This window comes from Rana temporaria, chromosome 9 (genome assembly GCF_905171775.1).
Source record: "Rana temporaria chromosome 9, aRanTem1.1, whole genome shotgun sequence".
Classification (NCBI taxonomy): domain Eukaryota; kingdom Metazoa; phylum Chordata; class Amphibia; order Anura; family Ranidae; genus Rana; species Rana temporaria.
Genome location: NC_053497.1, coordinates 52,918,789 through 52,941,756, shown reverse-complemented (window position 1 = coordinate 52,941,756; position 22,968 = coordinate 52,918,789). Strand labels below are relative to the sequence as shown.

Here is a 22,968-nt window from a genome sequence, read left to right as displayed (position 1 = left end):
TATCAGTGTGAACCCAGCCTCAAAGAAGCTCAGATGCTTTGAGCTTCCAGCAACAAGCTTCAATCGATACAATGGTCAGGTGTGAACAAGCAATTGTAGGATAAGTTCAGTTTTGTAAAAAAAAAATCTAAATGCACATCTTTTTGAAAGCAAAAAAAGTGTATTTATTTTTTACTAGGAATCTGCAAAGCATTGCATCCGTGATCAGAAAATCATGAGTGCAATGCAGGACACCTGCATACTGTCTGTATCTGTCTGCTCATGCCTTGTAGAGGCAGACAGTTACACTGACGGAAAAAAACAACAAACTTGCTTTAGCCAGGGCAGAGGAGAGACTTGGAGTCTAAGGGCCAGATTCACAGAGCAGATACGACGGCCTATCTATGCGACTGATTCATAGAATCAGTTACGCATAGATGGCCATAAGATCCGACAGGTGTAATTGTTTTACACTGTCGGATCTTAAGATGCAATACCGCGGCCGCCGCTGGGGGGAGTTTGTGTCGTAAACCAGTGTCGGGTATGCAAATTAGGAGTTACGGCGATCCACGACGGTTTTTCGCGTTCGCTACGTCGCCGCTAGTCTAGTTTCCCGTCGCAAAGTTAGTCCTTTTTTTTGGTGCCTTAACTTTACACAGCAATCGTATTGCTGTATAAAGTATGGCCGTCGTTCCCGCGTCAAAATTTAAAAAATAACGTCGTTTGCGTAAGCCGTCCGGGAATACGGAATTGCGCGTCCCCGTTCGAAAAAATTACGTCACTTCGCGCAAAGCACGGCGGGAGTTCGGAAACGGAGCATGCGCGGTAGGTCCGGTGCGGGAGCGCGCCTAATTTAAATGGCACACGCCCATTTAAATTGGCCCGCCTTGCGCCGGAGGCCGCCAGCGTAGGTTTTCATCGCAAGTGCTTGGTGAATCAGGCACTACGATACGTTACGCCGACGCTCATCTACGTGAATCTGGCCCTTAGACTCCAGATCTCTCAGTAGGAGTACCTTTCACTGCACCAGCTATCATAGGGGATGTTGTTCATCCCTTGTGATTGCAATAAAGTTAATAAAAAAATTAATAATAATTGGCAAAGTGTAAATTGAAATGAAATGAAATGAAATGAAATAAAATAAACCATAAAATGTAAAAAAAAAAAGTAAACGGACAAGTAAAAAAGCGGAGGTCCACCCAAAAACTGAAACTTCCACTGTCCGGATGCCCCCCTCCAGTGTCACAATTTGGCACCTTTCAGGGGGCAGGTATTGCTCCCACTCCTGGCGAAAGATCTCTGCAGTCTCTACGGCGATCTACGTGGAAATACAGGAAATGAATATTAATATACCAGTTGGGAATCCCCAGATACATCCTAATGAGGGGAGTGGTTGATCCAGGCATCAATCAAGGCTCTTATAATATTCTCTGGTGAGTGTCCATTTTAGAAGGTGGTGGTGCATCACGGATTGGCTTTTATTTATTTTTTCCAATACGGATTTAGATCTGTGCACGTGGGTTTTGAATACCCATAATTGTATTTATTTTTTTTATTAAGAGGAGCACTGAGACTTTATTTTCTTCTTTTTATTATATATTTCACAGTATGTTCCATGGTTAATAACAATTACTAATGATTGCTATATTGATGGATGTAAATTTAATATTCACTGTCACAGGTTGGGTGGTAAGAATTATTTTGGGGTTAGCCCAGTTATCAAATATATTGAAACATTGCTTATCCCACACCAACGGTGGGGAACCCATGACTGCAGCAGATCCGACACATAAATTTAAGGATTCACATTTTAAAATAATACACGTATATATTTTTGCACCGGTGACACAAATCTTTCACTAATTATCTATCTAGTACAAAATGCAGATTTTTACATGTATGTGAGACATTCGGCCTGGTGGGCCAAGTGTTTAAATATTAATTTCCAATATCGTCTACATTTTTAGCCTTTTGTATGTCTGCTGTAACATTTTTAGCTTTTTTTTACTGTAGATACCCCTGAAACTTTGCTAGGTGTAAAAAGGGCCTGGAATTTACAGGGACTCTTTCTGTCCCATTTCATTGTTTTTCAGCTTCAGCTGTTGTCAGACCAGCACAAAATGGAGATGGATACCTTAAGAGGCCAAGTCAGCGAACTTGAGGTGGAGCTACAGGAAGCACAGAAGCAGAAAGTACAAGAAGTCACATGTCTAAGACAAACGCTTCAATCAACGAATGAAAAGAGCGAGAATTTGGAAGCACTGTTGAGGTGAAACATTTAAAGCAGGCGTCTCAAACTGGCGGCCCTCCAGCTGTTGCAAAACTACAAGTCCAATGAGGCATTGCAAGAATGACAGTTACCATCATGACTCCCACAGGCAGAGGCATGATGGGACTTGTAGTTTTACAACAGCTGGAGGGCCACCAGTTTCAGACCCTTGATTTAAAGTGATCCTCCTTGTTAAATGGGGAAACATTTTTCAAAATAGATTGCAGTTATTTGAAAAAAAAAAAAGTGAGACAAACTTGTAAACTGCCACTGCTGGGGTCTTGTGAAAATTCTGCCTGCTGTCTTGCCAATCCTTTGGCTTAAGAACTTTTAAAGCAGAAATTTACCCACAACGGTTTGATGACAATAAATGTTTATCAAAAAAACATACATTCCACATTAATGATTATGCTACCAAAATTAGTATGTGCTGTAAATGGCTTACCTTGTTGTTCCTGTTTAATTTTGTGGAGGCTGCCATTTTGTTGAAGCCCAGAGCAGTCACTTCCTTACTGGAAACTCTCCTCCTCAACTTGGTCTCAAACTATGGGGGACATTTACAAAAACTGGTGCAGCAGTACATAGTAAGTAATCCGCTTCCAGGTTTTATTGTCAAAGCCTTATTGCACAAGCTAAAGTGGGGTATTTTCACACAGGCTTGTCCCCTTGCTCAACGGGGGATCGATCCGTTGAGCAGGCAGATGGAAGGTCAATCTCCGCTCCACTGTGCTGAGACGCACCCATCAGAGTCCCGCTCTGCTCTATGGGGAAATTGTATGAAAACGGACTGCCTGTCCGTTTTTCATATGATCTGCTAGACAGATGGAAAATAGGGTCACCATATGTCTGGATTTCACGGATCGGATAGCAGTGAGTGTTGCCAGACATGTCACCGTTGCTCCATAACAGTGAATGGAGGAAAAGTCTGTGTGAAAAGGGCATTAGGAGCTGATGGGCTTGTATGCACAGCTGCACCAGATTCTGTGTGCACCAGTTTTTTGTAAATCTCTCACTATGTCACTTTCTGCAATTAACGTGTGCATTTCCAGCTGGATATTATGTTTTGGTTCAGCCACAGAGGATAGGTGAAGCCCCTGCTCAAGGAGAAAGGAGAACATATCAGGAAGATGAGACAATATTTTTGTGTGTTCAACTGCCTTTTTTTTCCTGGCAGCAGAGTTTATCCTGTCACCTCTCCTGCTTTCCTTTTTCTCTCTACCCAATCTGTGTTCCCTCTGCACAGTCTGTATCATTCCTGTTTACTCTTTCCCCCCTTCAGCAACAGTAAATCTTAAAGCTGTCTGTTGATCGACCTCTAGCGGCTCTGATTTTGGGCACAGTACCGAGCATGTGCAGAGCAGGGTGGGACAGTGCATTACTAGATTATATGTAATGTTTTTTACATGGCTATCCCTGTAAAAAGGCCAGCCTGAAGTGTGCTATCTGGACATAATTTTCTGACTAAAGTTCCATGTTAAGTAACTAACTGACAACAAGAACAAAGGCGTTCTGACTTCCGTATGACCCAACTTTGCTGCATGCTTGCTCCAGATCAGTAGCTCAAAGATTCAGAGCCATAGTAGGCCAGGCAACTATTCATAATAGGCCAGGATTGGCAGCCTCTATACTTTTGTTAGTACAAATCATCTAAGCCATGTAGTTAGAGATGTATTGTCTATGCTTAACCTGCTTCAGGATCATTGGTTGTCAATAGGGGGCTTGCTGTGTCTGTACATTCCCCCTACCCATTGCATCATCAAAACTGGCAAAAACTATTTGTGACCTGCTTGGAGGAAAATGGGGGCACACCCGTTCTTTTTAAAGTTTCTCACCATGCATACACATTTTAGACCCATTGGGACTCCATGAACAGTTTATTTTTATTAAAGCTTGTTGATTTTCTGAAATTGCTCTGGTGTATAGGTATAGAAGAGACCCCCCCCCCCCCCCACCCCCCTTTAAAAATTATCATATTTTGTTGCTTTGCAGCCTGAAATTTAAGATACACTGTTTTTTTTTTTCCAGTTGTATTTACTCAATGCAACTTATAACATCCAAGTGAAATATATAATGCCAACATGTCAGGATAAAAAGCAAAAACAAAAAAACGAATCACTGAGTTGGAAAAGGGATCACCCCTACAAAAAATTACTTTTAAACTCAATAAGGTGTAGCTAATCACCTTCTCAATGGTTCACAAAGGCATTTCCACTGTAATCAGATGTGGCTATTTTGATTAGCTCAGCATGAAAAGAGCTTTCCTGGAGCATTTCAGTACCTGGTAGTGCAACTTAACCAAACACTCAACTTTAGATGGCAAGGCACTGTCAAAAGGTCTCTGGGATGAAGTTGTGGACAGGCACTAGTCAGGCGATGGATACACTTTTTTTTTTTTTTTTTTTTTTTTTTTAAAGGCGTCATCAATGTCTAGAAGCACAATGATGTCTATTATTAAGAAGTGGAAGGTATTTGGTACAACACAGACCCTCCCTGGATCAGCATGTCACTCCAAACTAGATAAGAGAGCCAAGAGCAAACTGGTCACAGAGGCTACCAAGAGGTCTACAGCAATTCTGAAGCAGTTGTAGTAATTTATGACAGAGTGGTCATTGTGTGCATGTGACAATAGTGTCACAAATTCTCCACAAATGCGGCTTGTATGGGAGGGTTGCAAGAAAAAAGCCACTTCTCAAGAAAGGCCACATGCAGTCATGACTGAGCTTTGCCAAAACACGCCTTGAAGATTCTGAGGCTGCATGGAAAAAGGTGTTGTGGTCTGATGAGACAAAAATTTAATTATTTGGCCCCAACACCAAACCTAATGTCTGGCAGAAATCCAATACATCTCACCAATTAAATAACACCATTCCTACAGTAAAGCATGGAGGTGGTAATATCCTGTTATGGGAGTGTTTCTGGGACTGAAGCACTTGTCAGGATAGAAGCAAAAATGGATGGGGGAAAAATACCAAAAAGTTGAGAATGGGAAGAAGGTTTACCTTCCAACATGAAAAGCGACCACACTGTGGTTGGAAGGACAAAAGGGTTAATGTCCTTGCATGGCCTAGTCAGAGCTCAGACTTAAACCCCATTGAAAATCTGTGGAATGACTTGAAGACTGCAGTCCAGAAATGGTCACCATCAAACTTAACTGAACTTGACCAGTTCTGCAAAAGAAGCGTGGGCAAATATTGCTAAGTCTAGTTGTGAAAAGTTAGTAGAGACATATCCCAACAGACTATTTAAATTAAAAGCAAAGGGTGTTTCAACAATATACTGACACAAGGGGGTGAGCCTTTTTCCAACTCAGTGAATTTGTGTTTGATTTTTTTTTTCTAACATGTTGTTGTTGTTATATCTTTCACTTGGATGTTATAAGTAAATACAGCTGGATAAAACAAAGTGTGTCTGTCTTAAAGGAGTTCTCTGACCTAAAACTTTTAACCCCCGCTGTGCCCGGGCTGTAAAAAAATAGAAAATAAACTGTCACTTACCTGCCTACGATCCCCCGTTGTTCCGATATCGCCGTCCCGTTCTCCGGTCCCGGGCCCCTTCCGCTTCCTGTGTGTCGGTGACTCATAGTGCGCTCAGCCTATCAGCGGCCGCAGCAATGTCCCGTCGCGGCCGCTGATAGGCTGAGCGCACTATGAGTCACCGACCCACAGGAAGCGGAAGAGACCGGGACCGGAGAACGGGACGGCGATATCGGAACAACGGGGGATAGTAGGCAGGTAAGTGACAGTTTATTTTCTATTTTTTTACAGCCCGGGCACAGCGGGGGTTAAAAGTTTTAGGTCAGAGAACTCCTTTAATTTCAGGTGGCAAAGCAATAAAATTTTATTTTAAAGAAGGGGTGGGGGAGAGGGTGATTATTTTCTATACCCACTGTAGTTGGTGTTGCTGCAGGTGGTACTTAGCTGAGTTGTAAAAGAATGTTGTAGTCATACCTATGATCTAATCTTGATGTCGTTTATCACCTGTAGCCAATCTTGCATTGAATTGGAATCTCAGAATTCTTTAGTGCAGCAGTTGAGGACGTACATAGGAGAGCTCGTACCAGATAATCGCCAGGCAGAGAAACAGAAGAGAGAGATTGCAGAACTCAGGAGTACGATTCAGGTTTGGCATTCTGCTGATATGTGATGCTTACTCCTAGTTGGGAGCAGTAGATTTCCACTAACGTGTAATCGTTAACCCTTTTAATTTGCATGCTGAATCTTACCATATTATCTGCCTTGGTGTAATTTATTACCCACTTGCCTAACACTAATGTATTTATTTTGCGCATGCATAGTCTGACCACTGTCAAGGTGCGCTCTCTGCAGAGCGGTTCATAAATTTAAAGTTGGCCTTTTTAAATCAAAAAGTGTATCTAAGAGAAGAAGGAAGGGATGTGGCGTTGAAAGCGGTAGGCCACCACAGGTTTACTGGGGAAAATAGAACAGGTTTGCAATTTATTTTTTCCTCCTGACACTGGTAAAGTTGGATCTCCAAAAGAAAAAGCCTGCAAACAACCAAATTATCTTGTCTAACAGTATGTATTTAAAAACTGGGATTTAGTCTGCACACATTTGCAAATACATGCGAATATGTGCGTAAGTCCCGTCAAGGCACTCCGGTATTTTCTGTAGTCCTAACTGAAAATTTTGAGAGCCTCCCACAGTGGGAGCACATGCATTATAATGGATGGGCAGGTGAGCCTGGTGGGAGGAGGGGTGGGAACAGTATAGGGGGGGACAAGAGAGCACATCACAATTTGGGGGGGGGGGGGGGGCGCAGGAGAGAACCGTATAAGAGAGCCAGGAGGGCACAGTATGGGGGGCCAGGAGGGCACAGTATGGGGGAGGACACAGCACACTATGGGGGGGGGCAGGAGGGCACAGTATGGGGGGGCAGGAGGGCACAGCATAGTACAGGGGGGGCCAGGAGGAAATGGTATAAGGCAGTGATGGCTAACCTTGGCACCCCAGATGTTTTGGAACTACATTTCCCATGATGCTCATCAACTCTGAAGAGTGCATGAGCATCATAGGAAATGTAGTTCCAAAACCTCTGGGGTGCCAAGGTTCGCCATCACTGGTATAGGGGGACCAGGTGGAAACTGGTGGGCATAATACTGGCGTATTTAGAAATTTTCCTCATGCAGGATAGCTCTGGAATGCACGATTCCCGGCTGCTCTGCTCTCTCGTCTCTCCTGAGTGATCTCACACATTCACATGCAGTTAGGGCCCTTTCACACTGGTGCGTTTTTGCCGCGTTTTCACGGTAAAAATAGCGCTATTAAAACGCTCCCCATGCCCCTCTCCATTGAAATGAATTAAAAACGTGGTAAAATCGCGGTGTTTTACCGCGATTTTAACGCTCCGTTTTTACCACGTTTTTACATCGGTTTTTAATTCATTTCAATGGAGGGGGGCATGGGGAGCGTTTTTATGGGCGTTTTAATAGCGCTATTTTTACCGCAAAAACGCACCAGTGTGAAAGGGCCCTTACCTGGGATGGAGAGGAGGGTTGGCTGTGATCGGCGTGGGCCAGTGATGTCTGTGCTCTAAGTGGTCAGCTATGTGGGGATGCTATCCACTGTTCATCTACTTGTGATGAATGGCAGATTGTGGCAGAACCGCTGGGGACCTCTCAACCCCGGTTGAGAAATGCTGGTCTAATACTATTTTTCAGTACTAGGCTTACAAGACACCATACACTTCCAGATAAACAATCTGATCCAACATCGACTGCCACTAACCTCTTGGTCCTATGTTTAAGGAGTTCAGTGATGCCTGAACACTGACCTTTTTTTAAACAATACTACCCTGTGACACAAACCGGGTGAGGTTCACTCCACACGAAGAGTGGAAGTATAGAAATCACTGGATACTGAAAAGTTTATACATTGGAATGTTTTCATCTGTGTGTTTGGGTATTTCCAGACTCTGGAGAAGGAGCGAGAAGCTTTGCAGACCTCTATGTCTCTCATTCAGACCCGCCTGTCATCTCTCACACACATATTGACGCTACAAGAAAACGATCTTTGCAAAAAGGCAGTAAGTCATTTTATGATGTATTAATTTGACAGTATAAACCAGTAAATGGAATAGTCTATCAAGGCTTTTATGTGATTGTAATAAGTTAATGGAGGCTGCTATTGTCGACAACTTCTTCTTAAAATAACCGCTGTCATGCTGACACTTTTTTGGCTTCAATGTTTTACAGTCAGGGATGGATAAGCCTCAGATTGCTGCATCTAATTCCTTACTGAATACATTGCTTTTAAAAGATATGGGAAGCAGCTAGATATGAGGAACACAACCAATGAATTGGTGTTTGTATGCCGCGTACACACGATCGGAAATTCCGACAAGAAATGTTTGATGTGAGCTTTCGGTCGGAAATTCCGACTGTGTGTAGGCTCTATCAGACTTTTTCTGTCAATTTTTCCAACAAGAAAAGTTCTTGTCGGAAATTACGATCGTCTGTGTGCATATCTGACGTGCAAAAAAATACGCATGCTCGGAATCATTGAACTTAATTTTTCTCGGCTCGTTGTAGTGTTGTACGTCTCCGCGTTCTTGACGGACAGAATTTTGCGTGACCGTGCGTATGCAACACAATTTGAGCCAACATTCCATCGGAAAAAAATCCACCGTTTTCTTGTCGGAATTTCCGATCGTGTGTACACGGCCTCAAGTACACACTGCAAGTTTCAGATAATACAACCTTGGCCAAGAGCATGAGATGAAAGAAAAATCCTGGATCGCTGCACTCCTCAAAAAACGAGGTCTTTATTCAAAACATAAAAAAACAACAAAAATGCATTTTGAATAAAGACATCGTTTTTTGAGGAGTGCGGCGATCCAGGATTTTTCTTTCATCCCATGCTAATTGAGCACAGCCAGCACCCTCTTGGTTTGTTGCGATGGAAGCAACGGGGATTAATTGTTTTATAGAGCGGTATACTCTTCTTGGCCAAGAGCAGGTATGGAGATAAGGGCGTTCTGAACTGCACACGTATTTTGTTTTGTTTTTTACTTTAGAGCAGCATGTAATGCATACCATTATCCTATTCCATCATTTTGGACTGCTTGTGTGTTATTTGTCAGTCTGGTCAGTTGATTCTGTCATTGTTCCTCTGTTAGGGAAACCATATTGATGGACAGAAGACACAGATGCTACTGAAGCGATGGCGAGAGAAGGTGTTTAGTTTGATGGTGCAACTAAAATCAGAAGAAATTAACAAGGAGAGCGATGAACAGAAGATGCAGCAGAGGGTAAGTTCCATGTGTAAGGTGTGGTGAGAAAGGATAGATAAATGAAGGTAAAGTGGTGGGCTGTTTAAACATCTTAAACTGTCCAAGGATTGCACACGGTTGCGACATGGTCCCGATACATGGGTCACATCGGGCGGGCAGTATTGCCTGACAAATGTGACAGGGGATAGTCTTTGCTGTGAAGGAACACATCACATCACCAGCACCATATGTACTCCCCTATCCGCTGCCTTTGCAGCTTAAGGTGTAGGTTCACCCTTACAGAAAATCTGTAAGGTGATGGTGAGTGTAACCGAGGATATGGAGGGTTATGACGATCCCTTATGTTTCAGGAACTTTAATAGTAAAATCTCAGCAGCTGCATTTGAAGGACTGTATACCTGCTGTTGCAACTATGACGAGATGGGAATAGAGTCGGCACTATGGTAGGGAGATGTTGCATTCAGACCAGCTCACCAGGCTCTTCTTATAACTAAAATGTCTCTTTTGGGTGGATTGACCCTTCCAGATTTTTGATCATGCCACAGATATACTTTAAGCGTATACTTGGGCAAATGCTAAAATTCTTGTAATTCCTACTGGGCACACAGCCCACCAGGCCCCTGTTTTATACTTCATTTGGGTTTAGCTGTTGAACATCAGGTGACCTCCCTGTTTAAAGTTGCCTTCTTGACCATAACCAGGTTTTGGTAACATTGGATGCTGAGCATATTATTATTATTATTATTATTATTATTATTATTATTATTATTATTATTAATATTATAATTATTTTTATTTATTTTTTTCTTAACTGTTTTTTAACTCTGCAATGGAAAAGAGTACCGCTCCAAACCCTGCGACCTATGCTGTGCTCCCACCCTGTAGTACTGACAGGTGCAGACTCTGCGCTGATCCGTGGAAAAAATAAATGTTCCTGGACTGCCGCACTCTGATAGGCGATTTATTGAAACAAAATGAACAAAGGATAAAATCCAAAGCTGTATAACATTCAAGAATTCATGCAACACTGCAATCAATGGTAGAAAGTGGACATAGGGGACAAAAAAGCTAACATGTTTCACATCATGGATAGATGCTTAGTCATAGCTCTTTAACTCTGCTCATCATTTTTGGTTCTTTACTGTCTTAATGCAAGAGAGATGGTTGCATCCAATGACCGAAGCAGCACACCTCCTATAAACGCTTATGAGAGATTGCTGAACTGCTCACTGCAGTGTATACAGTGTTCCCTGGATAGCATTACCACCTTACTGCTTTACATCATATGTTTCTTCCATATATTCTTTAAAGGAGTTCTCTGACCTAAAAGTTTTAACCCCCGCTGTGCTCGGGCTGTAAAAAAATAGAAAATAAACTGTCACTTACCTGCCTACGATCCCCCGTTGTTCCGATATCGCCGTCCCGTTCTCCGGTCCCGGGCCCCTTCCGCTTCCTGTGTGTCGGTGACTCATAGTGCGCTCAGCCTATCAGCGGCCGCAGCAATGTCCCGTCGCGGCCACTGATAGGCTGAGCGCACTATGAGTCACCGACACACAGGAAGCGGAAGAGACCGGGACCGGAGAACGGGACGGCGATATCGGAACAACGGGGGATCGTAGGCAGGTAAGTGACAGTTTATTTTCTATTTTTTTACAGCCCGGGCACAGCGGGGGTTAAAACTTTTAGGTCAGAGAACTCCTTTAACATTTGGGTTGTAAGAGAAGTAAGAATATTCTCAAAGAGAGAATAACCATAAACTTTAAATAGGATTATATGGGATAAGGTTTTCCTTGTATGTTTATCTTTTTCAGCATGTATTTTTATTTTTTATCCCATATTAGATATATTCTCTTGAAAATTCTTTGCAAGAGAGTAATCGGCAGTTGGTCCTTCATTCGCATGCACTGCAAGACCGGACAGCCGAGTTAGAAATGGAGAAGCTTCGCAGTAAGGTGAGGAGGAATTTGAAACATGAGAAATTAACACTGAACTGATAATATAATTGTAAAGTTAACGTAACAACCAAAGAGACCCTATTGAGAGATCTGCCAACCACGGGGTGGAGACTGGCATTTATTATATAAAAGCTGATATAAGAAAGTATGTTGTCTACACCAACTGAACATATGCAGTGATTTTTCACGCTTTTGCTAGAAATATCAATGAAATTTGGTTGCTATGGCAACACCACTTTTCACACATGGCGTTCTCACCTACAAAGTGGCTTTTTTTTTTTTTAATGGAGGATGTCATGCAGTGTTCTGTGTCTGTGCATGAATTAAACAAAATTCAATTTCTTCTTTAGTCTCTGCAGGATGAGCTGTGTGCCACACATATTACATCTACCCGTCTTACCAGTCGAGCTGAGGAAGCAGAACAGACAGCGCTTAAGCTGAAAGAATTGATTGATGAGTATGAATGTTTCTCTGTCCACATTTACATCTGTTGTCATTGTCCAGTATATTAAAAACAAAATGTAGAGATAAAAGCTGCATTCTAGTATTCACTCTTCTTACTCTATTTTTTGAACAATTAACAACTGCATACAAAATATCTCCACCCTTTTACGCGTTTCACCACTCCTGGCTCGCTCACCACAAGGATGGAGGGAATCGGGGAGGTAAAGGAATGTAAACATCCACTAATCAAAATAGCCATGGCTCTTGAGCACTTGCCACAGATGCAGCATTAAAGCGGAGGTCCACCCTAAAATTCAACTTTATCTTAATATCTTCCCTGTAATCTCCACTTAAGCAATATGTTTAAAAAAATTTTTTACATGCCTGTAAATCGTTGTTAGTAGGCAGATTAGCTAATCTGCCTTCTTACTGAACCGCGGTGTGTCTTCTCCCATACCTAAGCCGAGTGGCCTCCTGGGAAATGAGTATCTCTGCCGAAAAAACAAACAACTTTGATACGAGCGCCGTTCTACGGTGAATGCTGGTTACCCAGCATGCACCTCTCCCCCGTAAACAAGGAAGAAACATGAACTGGGCTTTAGATGCCCACACATATAATGGAAATGGCCAGAACATGTCATGCATCAAATAAGGCAAGTGATTACTATGATTTACAGATAGATTGGGGAGCTGTTATTACGTTTACTGCAATGTAATTTATGTAAATAATTTTTACTTGCAAAAAAAATATATGCCCGGAACCCCGCTTTAACTAGCTCTTTATAGTGAGGTTCTGGGGTGCCCCTTTCCAGAGACCATCATCTTGCCCTGGCTGGGCAAGGTGACAATGTCTTTTTAATCAGCTTCCTTTAAAAATAGACCCTAGTTTGTGCCTGCTTTTCCATATTTACAGACCATTTTAAGCTTATGGGGGTTTATTTTTTTGTAGATGCGGAAGAGAACCCTGGGACAGGCATATGAGTGGACAGAAATAAAAAAAAAAAATTATATTATAGTAGTCAAGCTATAAATACGCTCACATATTAAATTTTATTAATTGTGGATGTTGGTAGTTTTGTACAGGTAATGGAATTTCAGGAAAAGACCTTCAGGGGTGCTCTGCAGCGGCTGGTTACCCTGGGCCAGAGGGTCTCTTTTGCTACCAAGAGAGTTGATACTGTACAAGGTAAGAAACCGTGCAGTACTGGAAAATAAACATTTTGGATTTTATTTCTCATTTACATGGTGCCAACATATTCAACATTTTTTTTTTTTTTTTTTTAAAGAGGGAAGAGATCAGGGGAAGAGAACAGGCCTTACCTTGGTGGGTTGCTGGACGGGGGTGCCTGCGGAAGGGGGGCGGCGGCGGGGGTGGAGGGCACGCCAAAGGAGGCAGATGGTAATGGTAGATGGTAGTCCTGAGTCCTAGTTGTTTTGTTTTGCTGTGTCAACAGCAGCCGAGAGCTGGGAGGACCCTGCCTGGCTGCACCAACCCTGGGGAGAGCCGACTCGTTTGAGAGCGTCTTGCTCTCTCTATCCCTGAGGTGAGCAGACTAAGGTGAGAGCGTCTGCTGCACCGCTGAATCTGGGTCTTCTTAAGCGACCGGAGACTGATTGGCTTTGTGTGTGTATATCCAGGGCGCTCCAAGAATTTGAATCCTGACAGATAAAGTCTGTGTTGGAGAGGGTAGCAGATCTTCACACAATTTAGGCAGCACTCAGGGAGACAAGCAATCTCTAATGGGAACAGAAAAACAAACAAGGCGCCTCTAAGTGCAGAAATATAAAACTTTTAAAATACCCTAAAGGGGTTAAAAACGCTTACAAGATGGTGAATGAAGCAGGCATGTAGTAGGTAAGTGTGCCCAGAAGATGTTCCAGTGGCAGGGCAGTCCCAGTCTGATGATAAAGCTTCCAGGGAAGTCCACAAGAAGTCCACAAGATAAGTGTGTTTAGGGAACACAATGGTGATGGAGCCTGGGGATGACGTCAGAGGAAGCGAGACAAAAACCAGCATCAGATGCTGGTTTTTGTCTCGCTTCCTCTGATATCATCCTTTGTTTCCTACAACAGTGTCAGTCCACTTCTGTCACATCCAATGCCAAATTGTACTTTGTAAACCTACAAAAAAACTACAGCCTTGATTTCTCTTCGTTCATAGACGGACACAGCCTTCATTGACCTTAGGGTTATGCTTCTTCCTACCAGGAATCTCCTGGTAGGAAGAAGCATAACCCTAAGGTCAATGAAGGCTGTGTCCGTCTATGAACTCAGAGAAATGGATTTTACGGTGAGTACAAAAATCCTTTTTTTTACATGAAGTGGAAGTCCAGTGAAACAGTTTTTTTCTTTTTGGTTCTCTTTTATGGTTTTAGAGAGGATTTTCTGTCACTTGCTACCCCGGTGTTGTGGTCACTGAGATGCAAAGTGAGAGGAAATCACTCCACACAATCCACTTTAAAGGCACCTTTTGTCTTTTATTTCCCCATTTAGACAATTTTATGCTTACTTCCTGTCCCAGTGACTGGTGAAAGGTACAGGAGGGGAAGGATCCTCATTGAGAACACAAGAGGATTAAAAGCCCCACAGAGGTTTTAAACCTTCCCCACTCCAAACAAAAATTGATGGAATTACACTTTAAAAAAACATTTAACTCTAAAAAGTAAATTGTATCAATGTAATTGACCTTGTTGTCTTTGTTTGGTCTAAGCTTGACTTCATTATACATTGCTTCTGTAAGGTATGGTAGCACAAAGAATGGCCCTTGTAAAATTGGCACAGGAGGAACGACCTAAAAGTTCAGCCATAGAGGATGACATGTAAGTAAAATGTAACTGTATTATAGCTTTTTATTTTATTTCCTGTATTTCTATAGCACCAGCATTGCACATTTTACAGAATACATTGTAAGTGTTGAAATCGGCTCCTTTACTTGTAGATCTTGCAGCCCAATGTCACAGTCCTACAGATACTTGCACACAAGGGGTCAGCTTTATATAATGCGAAAGGGTAGAGAAAATGGGAGCACCTGGAGAAAACGCACAAAAACTCCTTTTTAATATATAGAACATATTTATCTTGTATAACATTGAGAGAAGGGCAGTACTCCCTCCTATCAGTGTTTTGTGGAGGTTTCTTGCACACATTGGCCTTACATCTCTAGGGAACAACCAATCATTGGGCCCCAGCACTGTCATATGATTGTGGGAATTAAAGGGGTTGTAAAGGTACAATTTCCCCCCCCCCCCCCCTAAATGGCTTCCTTTACCTTAGTGCAGTCCTCCTTCACTTACCTCCTCCTTCGATTTTGCTTTTAAATGTCCTTATTTCTTCTGAGAAATCTTCACTTCCTGTTCTTCTGTCTGCAACGCCACACAGTAATGCAAGGCTTTCTCCCTGGTGTGGAGTGTCATGCTCACCCCCTCCCTTGGACTACAGGAGAGTCAGGACACGCTCTACTTTGCAGATAGAGAAAAGAGCTGTGTGTTAGTGGGCGTCCTGACTCTCCTGTAATCCAAGGGAGGGGGCGAGCCCGACACTCCACACCAGGGAGAAAGCCTTGCATTACTGTGTGGAGTTACAGACAGAAGAACAGGAAGTGAGGATTTGTCAGAAGAAATAAGGACATTTAAAAGCAAAATGGAAGGATGAGGTAAGTGAAGGAGGACTGCACTAAGGTAAAGGAAGCTATTTAATAAAAAAAAATTGTACCTTTACAACACCTTTTAAGTAATCTCTACATTAGTGTCTGGCATCAACCAACACTGTGGCTTTTAATGCTGGCAGCGACAGAGGATGAAGCAGCGGGGAACATCTGCAAGGTAAGTGTCAGTGGGTTAGGGGTTGCAGGGTAACCTTTACACAGAAACTGTCACTTTGCCCTGAATTAAGGCCGCTATCAGGGAGGACAGCCTGCTTACTTGTAGGGGGCCCAGCCGCCTGACAGGGCTGGGCGAATGCATGCATGGGTGGGTGCACGGGTGCTTTGTGGCTGTGCTGGCTTTCTGTATGCGTGCAAGTCGACAGCTGCTGCTGTGTGATTAAAGCGAAGCTCCACTTGTTTGCTTCCCCCTCCGGTGCCACTTTTGCCCCTGGCCCTGGGGGGGGGCTGGCGACGTCATCGCAGACTTTGCCGCAGGAAGTTCCTCCCCACACCTGGCCAGTTGGAAAGGGCAGCGCACTTTTCGCATACGCAGTAGTGAACCGGCTATAAATCCAAAAGGCTTCACTGCTGGTTTCCCTTAGCACGAATGGCGGCGTCAGCACCCGCAGTATTTGTAGCTTGGAGGGGGGCTGGACCTCCTCTGTAAGCTCACATCAGGCTCTTTGCTGCCACCTCGGGCTACTTTGTACATGTATTGTGGACTGTACTTGGCTCTGTCTGTGACAAGAGCTGAGACTAGGCAGACCACCTTACAAGTTAAGGCTATTGTACAGGTGTGAGGAGGGGGCAGAGTGAATACAGATGCTGGATTGGGCCATCTCTGTGCTGGATTGGGATGTGTCTTCACTGAATATATTTAGTTTTTTTGTCTTGGGTCTGCTAGGGGAGCATACATTTTGGGGGGCGGGTTATTGAAAAGGTAGGGGTGTTGGTGTAGGGTCTGCTCAAAAGAGTTCACCTCTTCGTGGTGGCAATCCTTCATATTTTTGGTCCAAAATAGAATTCCTTGCTATTAAATCTTGATAGCACTGATGACATGGGATGCACTTTTTTAATTTTCATATATTGCATTGTAAGAGTGTTAAAATAAAAGTGGGTGCCCTGAAGGACCTGGTGGCATGGCCAGTGGGCAGGCCCTGGGGAATGTTGGTGGTCAGGACTGGGGGGCCCATGCCCAAAGCTGTGTAAGGGGCACCAAAATTTCTGATGGCTGCCCTGCTCTGAATGGTCAGGGTGGCAATGTCTTTTTTTTTTTTAGGAGTCATAATTGGGTTGCACAAAAACAGTCCACTTGCAAATCTACCTCTCTTCTTAAATGGGCAAGTTGTTTCCCAAGATAAACCAGAGTCCTCTGTTGCATATATAGGAGAATATTTGGGCTAATTCTGTTTTTGCTGTAGTCCAAACAGACCATCTCCTATACTTTACTAATAAAGATCTAGTGCTGTCTCTTTGTCATATGGTTTTATATTGGACCGTTTCTTGTAGATACCCATCTTATGAGGACCTGAAGAATGAGGTACAGCTCTTAAATGAAGAGAGAGACCATCTGAGCACCGAACTGAAGCGCAGTGCTCTCATCCTGGAGGAAAAAGTGATGGAAACCAGAGAAAAATGTAAGGCACTGATTCTCTGATTCCTAGGGTGTGCAATTCAAAATGTATATGTTTGTGTATTCGTTCTTTATCCTAATATTGATTCCCTGTGGGTTCTTTTATTGCAGTGGAAGCAGAGATGGCAGAGTATCGTGACACTATCTCGCTTCTCCACCAATCTATCCATGAGACAGAAGGGAGAGAGAAAGTCCTGACAATGCAAGTGATGGAGCTAGAAAGGAAACTACATGAAGCTTGTGAAACTGCTGAACAGCTGAAAGAACAACTGCAGGATCAGAATGGGGAATATGAGAAAGGTACAGAGGCATTTTCAGGAAGCTGCCTGGCTAGAGAAGAATGTCCCATTCATATAAAATGTAGTACTTAAGAGACACATATTTAGGCTTCTTGCTAAGATGTTAGAAGTAGCTTATGTCCTTTTTAAGATTCAGTTGGACGTTTTTCAAAGGTTCCCTCTTTGTTCGGAGCTTTTCATGTGTGTACTAAGGCTGATGTCACACAGGCAGGTCTCTACTGATAAAGGCAGCTCTTAGGCAGGAATATGTTGACTTAAAGACTAAGTTCACCTTTGATAACAGATTACATGTTACATTTGTATCCAGGGTGCAACATGGTACATGATACTAAACGAGCAGCCCCCGTTGTTACATCTGGCTGGGGATCTTCTCCCCCCCCGCCCGCTGTCGCAATAAAAAAAAAAAAAAAAAAAAACGTGGCCACACGTGACAATGCCCACCCGACCTTGTCATTCATTCAGAGTTCTGGGAATGGAAGAACTACAACTTATGGCTTGTAGTTTTCCATGAACTACTAGAGTGCTGATGAGCACTCTAGGTAGTTCATTGATTCTTTGTGTCATTCAGCAACTCCCTGCCTGTACAAGGTATGGGTAGACAGCTACCCTGATAGGCTGAAGGAGCCATGCTTTGCTGATCCGGGATGCAATGCTTTACAGGCTCCTAATAAAAATAAATTAAAAATATAAGCACTTTTTTCTTTTTAACTGCAAAAAAAGCCTTTAAAGGGCAAGTTCACTTTTTTAAGTTCTCCTTTAAATTGTGACCCTCTGAAGCCCATGTAGCTAAATACTTGCCTACTTTCATCCCCATTCTTAAAGCGGAGTTCCACCAATGTAAAAGTCAGCAGCTACAAAAAATCGTGACTGTAGGTGCCCGGCTGTGGCTTCGTAGCCGCGCACGCACGAGCCACGCTGCGCTCAGTGATTGGCCGGGCAATCATCTGGGACCTGTGAAGTGTCTCGGATGATTGCAGAGAGGGAGAAGGGAGATGTTAACTTCCTTCCGGCGATACGGTCCCTGGAAAGACGTGGAAGCTGGAACCCTCCAAAAAGAGGGTTTCCCCCCCAGGCCCCCCCCCCCCAAATATGGCATGTCAAGGGGTCACCTTCCCTTAAAGCAGAAGTTCCATTTTTGGGTGGAAATCCGCTTTATGATCTTCATTGTGTGACTTGCTTGGCACCAAACAGCCTTTGCAGCAAAAGCTCACAGCCATGCCCAGTCCTACTGTGCATATGTGTGGCTTGCCCGATAACTTCATATGGCTTGACCAGTAATTCTCCGAATGGCTGGAGATACCCATGAGTATGGACCACACAGAAATAAACAAACAAAGCAAAACTGCACACGTGCAGTACGATCTGTATTCAGGTGCTTCTACAGTAGAGGATCACACAGAAAAAGATCTCAGGAGCATGAACAAAGGGAAATGTTTTACTACTTGGGCTTCACTGAGGGGGTATAGTAACATAAAAGTAGTCAACTGTATTAAAATGACCCACAAGATATATATATATATATATATATATATATATATATATATATATATATATATATATATAAAACTCTATACCGTATATACTAGAGTATAAGCTGAGGCACCTAATTTTACCACAAAAAACCTGGGAAAACATATTGACTCGAGTATAAGCCTAGGGTGTCTATGTGCATGCCTCACTGTGCCCATGCCTCACTGTGTCCATGGGATAGACTGACGTTTAACATGGGATTCTATGGAAGGGGTGCCCGGCTTTGAAAAATCGGTGCTCCCCCAGCCGTTAGGTCCCCCCCCCAGACAACAAACTTTGCACACATGTAGAGGAAGAGTGGAGGGTCCAGGGGACCTACAGCCGGCTGGTACCGGGTCTCAAAGTCCAGGAGATCAGGCGCAAAAAAAGGTGACTCGAGTAAAGTCATGGGGGGGTATTTTCAGCACAAAGAAATGTGCTGAAAAACTCTGCTTATACTCGAGCATATACGGTACTATGGACCCAGGAACATGTGTGCCAAGTTCCAGGTCAGGGAGACTACGACCCGGCCGGTACCGAGTCCCCAAAGTCACCTGAGAAATGACCGTTTAACATGGGAGTCTCTGGAAGGGGTGCCCGGCTTTGAAAAATCGGTGCCCCCCAGCCGTAGGTCCCCCCCAGACAACAAACTTTGCACACATGTAGAGGAGGAGTGGGGGGGGGGGGGGTCCAAGGGACCTATGGCCGACTGGTACCAGGTCCCCAAAGTCCAGAAGATCAGGCGCAAAAAGGTGACTCGAGTATTAGCCGAGGGGGGCATTTTCAGCACACAAAAAAAACTGTGCTGAAAAACTCGGCTTATACTCGAGTATATACAGTGTGTGTGTGTGTGTGTGTGTGTGTGTGTGTGTGTGTGTGTGTATATATATATATATATATATATATTATATATATATATATATATTGTATACATTTTTTTTTTGTGTGTTGGCTGTTTTGTGGCTCTGAACCACAGTCTAGTCTTTGTTTTTACCTTCAGTGCATCTCACTGATCCTCATTGTTTGCTAATAAAGGCTTAATTTCCCTAATTTTGGGATTAAGGCCCACCCCTGTACTTTAAAATTTACCCAGCATCCCCTTCTCCAATGAGTGCAATTATTAGTCACTGTTTATCATAAGGGAATGGTGTATGTCTGTATGGATTTGAGGGTGTGGGGCTTAATGCTGCATTGATTGTGAGTTCTTAGTACAGTATCAAAAAAATAAGATCATAGGGGTGCACAAAAGAGGCTTTCCGGGCAAATAAGGGCCTTGTGGAGACTGCTGCTAGCCAGGACTTTTAAAAATGTAAAATGGCCTGGACAAGTTTGCTTAAAGGAACCGGGCTGGCACAGTGTAGCGACATTTAAATGATTTTATACACAAAACACATTATTATGTATTGATAAACTTATACGATTGAACACAAGCTATTTTGCTATTACTTTTAATTTCATTCTACAACCAGTACTCATTTATAATGCCATGGCTGGCAGCGGGGGGGGGGTCTCTCGATATCATGGTAGAATTGTCACAGCTGTTGGTTACGCACTCTACATGTTCATCAAATTGATTTGCAACGTCCGCAGCTGTTACAGCTGTAATGTAGAGCGAGACAATGCAGAGATCATAAGAGGGTTCCGCTGACAGCTGTGATGGTCTATTAGGAACAATTGGGAGAGATGTTGGAGTACATGCTCTGTATATGAACAGCAGAGAGAACTTTGATATATTCTGTGCTCAGTCTCCACTCTGTGTATGGCTTGTGTAGGAAAAGAGAGGTCTCCACTACATTCTCTGCTTTTTGTATACAGCTCTGAGTATGGCCTGAAAAGGGGCAGCAAAAAACTGATACATTTTCTACTTAAGCCCCTTAAAAAATGATCCGAAGATCGTACGCCGCATTCAAATCGACCGTACGATAATTGGTACAGAGCTTTCGAGAGTCGATCAGGACAGTTCATCCGATATTATTCTATCGGACATGCACAATTTTTTTTTTAATATAGCAATGAACTAGATTTCTTTCTTTTCTCTTTTGTTCATGGACGGACACAGCAGCATTGACCTTAGGTCAGCATACCTTTCCTCTAGGAGAGACTAGGCAGAAAAAAACAGCACTTTAATTGTTAAAAACACTTCTCTCAGTACAGCACCTCCCAGGGGGCATGTCCCCGGGGTACATCCCGCTCTCTGGAAGCATCCAGTCTCCGTATTAATCTGCCCTAGCGTCAGAGCTTGGCCTTCTTTCTGGAGTCCATGTGCTCTGGAGATTTTTTGCGATTTTTTTTCGCCGTTTATTTCTTTTTTTGTTCCTGCTTTTTGGATCCTGGGATCTCTATCAACTGCCGACTGGGTGACAGGCTGGATCTGATCCTTGTAGCTCCCCCCATGTTCGGCAATTCGAGCGTGTGCCGGTCTTTAACTAGGCCCGTTCCACGACATGCCCCGTTGCTCCAGGGGCGGCCGGTGATCTACATGTTCCAGGGCACACATATGTCCGGTCTCTATGGCTCTGTCACAGTGTGGCGGGCCGACAGCCATGCCGCAAGCGGGACGTTTGGTTCTGTCTGGAATGCTCCAGCCGGTGGTCGCAGGACGGGTACGTAGTGTCTTCTAGCCTCGGCAGGGTGGATTTCGGATGGTGCATTCCTGGGGAGGTCGACTGAGGGTCCTCCCTGCTTTCCTCTCTCCCTTTTCCTCTCCCTCCTTCCCCGTTTTCTGGGTGGCGGCTGTGAGGTGGGGGGGGTCCACCTGGGGGGGCTCTGCAACTTTTTATTTGAAGGTGCTCTGTCTGTGTTGGCTGTGTTTTTACTGTGTGTATGCACGTGTATGGCCATTTTGCGGAGCGCCAGCTCTATATGTCGGCGGCCATTTTCTTGTAGCCCGCCATGCTGTTTTTCTGCATGTCGGCGGCCATTTAAAAAAAGGCTTTGGCCTCTAGTGCCTGAAATAATGGCGGCGAACACTGTGGTTTCATCTTCTGAGGAAACGACACGGCACAGACAGCACTCTACTCATGCGGTACAGCCCGCTTCTGGGTGGTGAGTCCCCCGGGGGCCCCTGCTCTCTGTTTCAGCCAGGAGGGTGACCAGTGGGTCCCGTTTTTTGCGTCTGCAGACTAAGGTGGCATTTTTTTGTAGGTAGACAGCATGGAGTCTGAACCACCAGGGCCCTCATGTGAGGCTTCTTCCCCCAATCATGCCAGAGTTAACCCTTAGTGCCCCTGCTCCTGTGGCCTCGCTGGATGCTGTGACGGCAGTCCTGGAGGCGTTTGTTGCCAGGATGGAAGCGGCAAGTGGCCAAAAGGGGGGTAAAAAGCGCCCCCTCCCTGAGCCTGCTTCTGGGGATGTCTCTGACGCAGAATCAGGTACTGCTTCTGCTTTTGACCATAGTTCTGTCATGTCAGAGGATGCAGACTTAACCCACGCGGACAGTGAGGATGATTCTGCTTCAGGGTCAAAGCAGGATAAGGAATTTGTTGGAGCTCTTATCACTGCAGTGCGGGATACTCTAGAAACTGGAGGATTTGGCGGAGGCATCAGACATGCCGGTCCCTTTTGGGTTCCGCAAGCCACCCCGCACCGCAAAAGTGTTTCCTTGTGTTCCGTATCTGGACGACTTGTTATACAAGGAATGGGATCGGCCGCAGAAAGCTTTTGCTGTACCAAAGTGCTTTGCGGTCCGTTACCCACTTTTTATGGAAATCCTCCCCAAAAGGGTATCTCCTCCGTCAGTGGAGCCCCCTGTGTCCAGGCTGATCAAAGCTACCACGTTGCCTGTGGAAGGGGCGCCTGCTTTTAAGGACCCCGTAGACAGGAGAGCTGAGGCTTCTGAGACCTGCGTTGACCTGGCCGACCAGTTAGTGCAAGGTCTAAAGTTTGTCTGAGAGTCAGCCCTGGATACGCTTCCCTTGCTTTCCAGGGCCTCCGCCTACGCGGTGGTACTACACTGCCTTGTGTGGCTGAAGTGTTGGTCTGTGGACCAG

The 22,968-nt window shown here is 44.1% G+C and overlaps 1 protein-coding gene across 1 annotated transcript in view; it reads left to right on the top strand.

Moving 5' to 3' along the window:
• The window catches only part of CCHCR1 (coiled-coil alpha-helical rod protein 1), a 70,304-nt gene that overhangs the window by 30,330 nt on the left and 17,006 nt on the right, over positions 1 to 22,968 (top strand). Inside the window, exons 5-14 of the mRNA XM_040323475.1 lie at positions 2,073 to 2,248; positions 6,232 to 6,367; positions 8,177 to 8,290; positions 9,383 to 9,514; positions 11,338 to 11,448; positions 11,802 to 11,908; positions 12,969 to 13,081; positions 14,636 to 14,714; positions 17,048 to 17,175; positions 17,283 to 17,471. Coding sequence (XP_040179409.1) covers positions 2,073 to 2,248; positions 6,232 to 6,367; positions 8,177 to 8,290; positions 9,383 to 9,514; positions 11,338 to 11,448; positions 11,802 to 11,908; positions 12,969 to 13,081; positions 14,636 to 14,714; positions 17,048 to 17,175; positions 17,283 to 17,471 — 1,285 coding nt within the window. The remainder of the gene's footprint in view (positions 1 to 2,072; positions 2,249 to 6,231; positions 6,368 to 8,176; positions 8,291 to 9,382; positions 9,515 to 11,337; positions 11,449 to 11,801; positions 11,909 to 12,968; positions 13,082 to 14,635; positions 14,715 to 17,047; positions 17,176 to 17,282; positions 17,472 to 22,968) is intronic.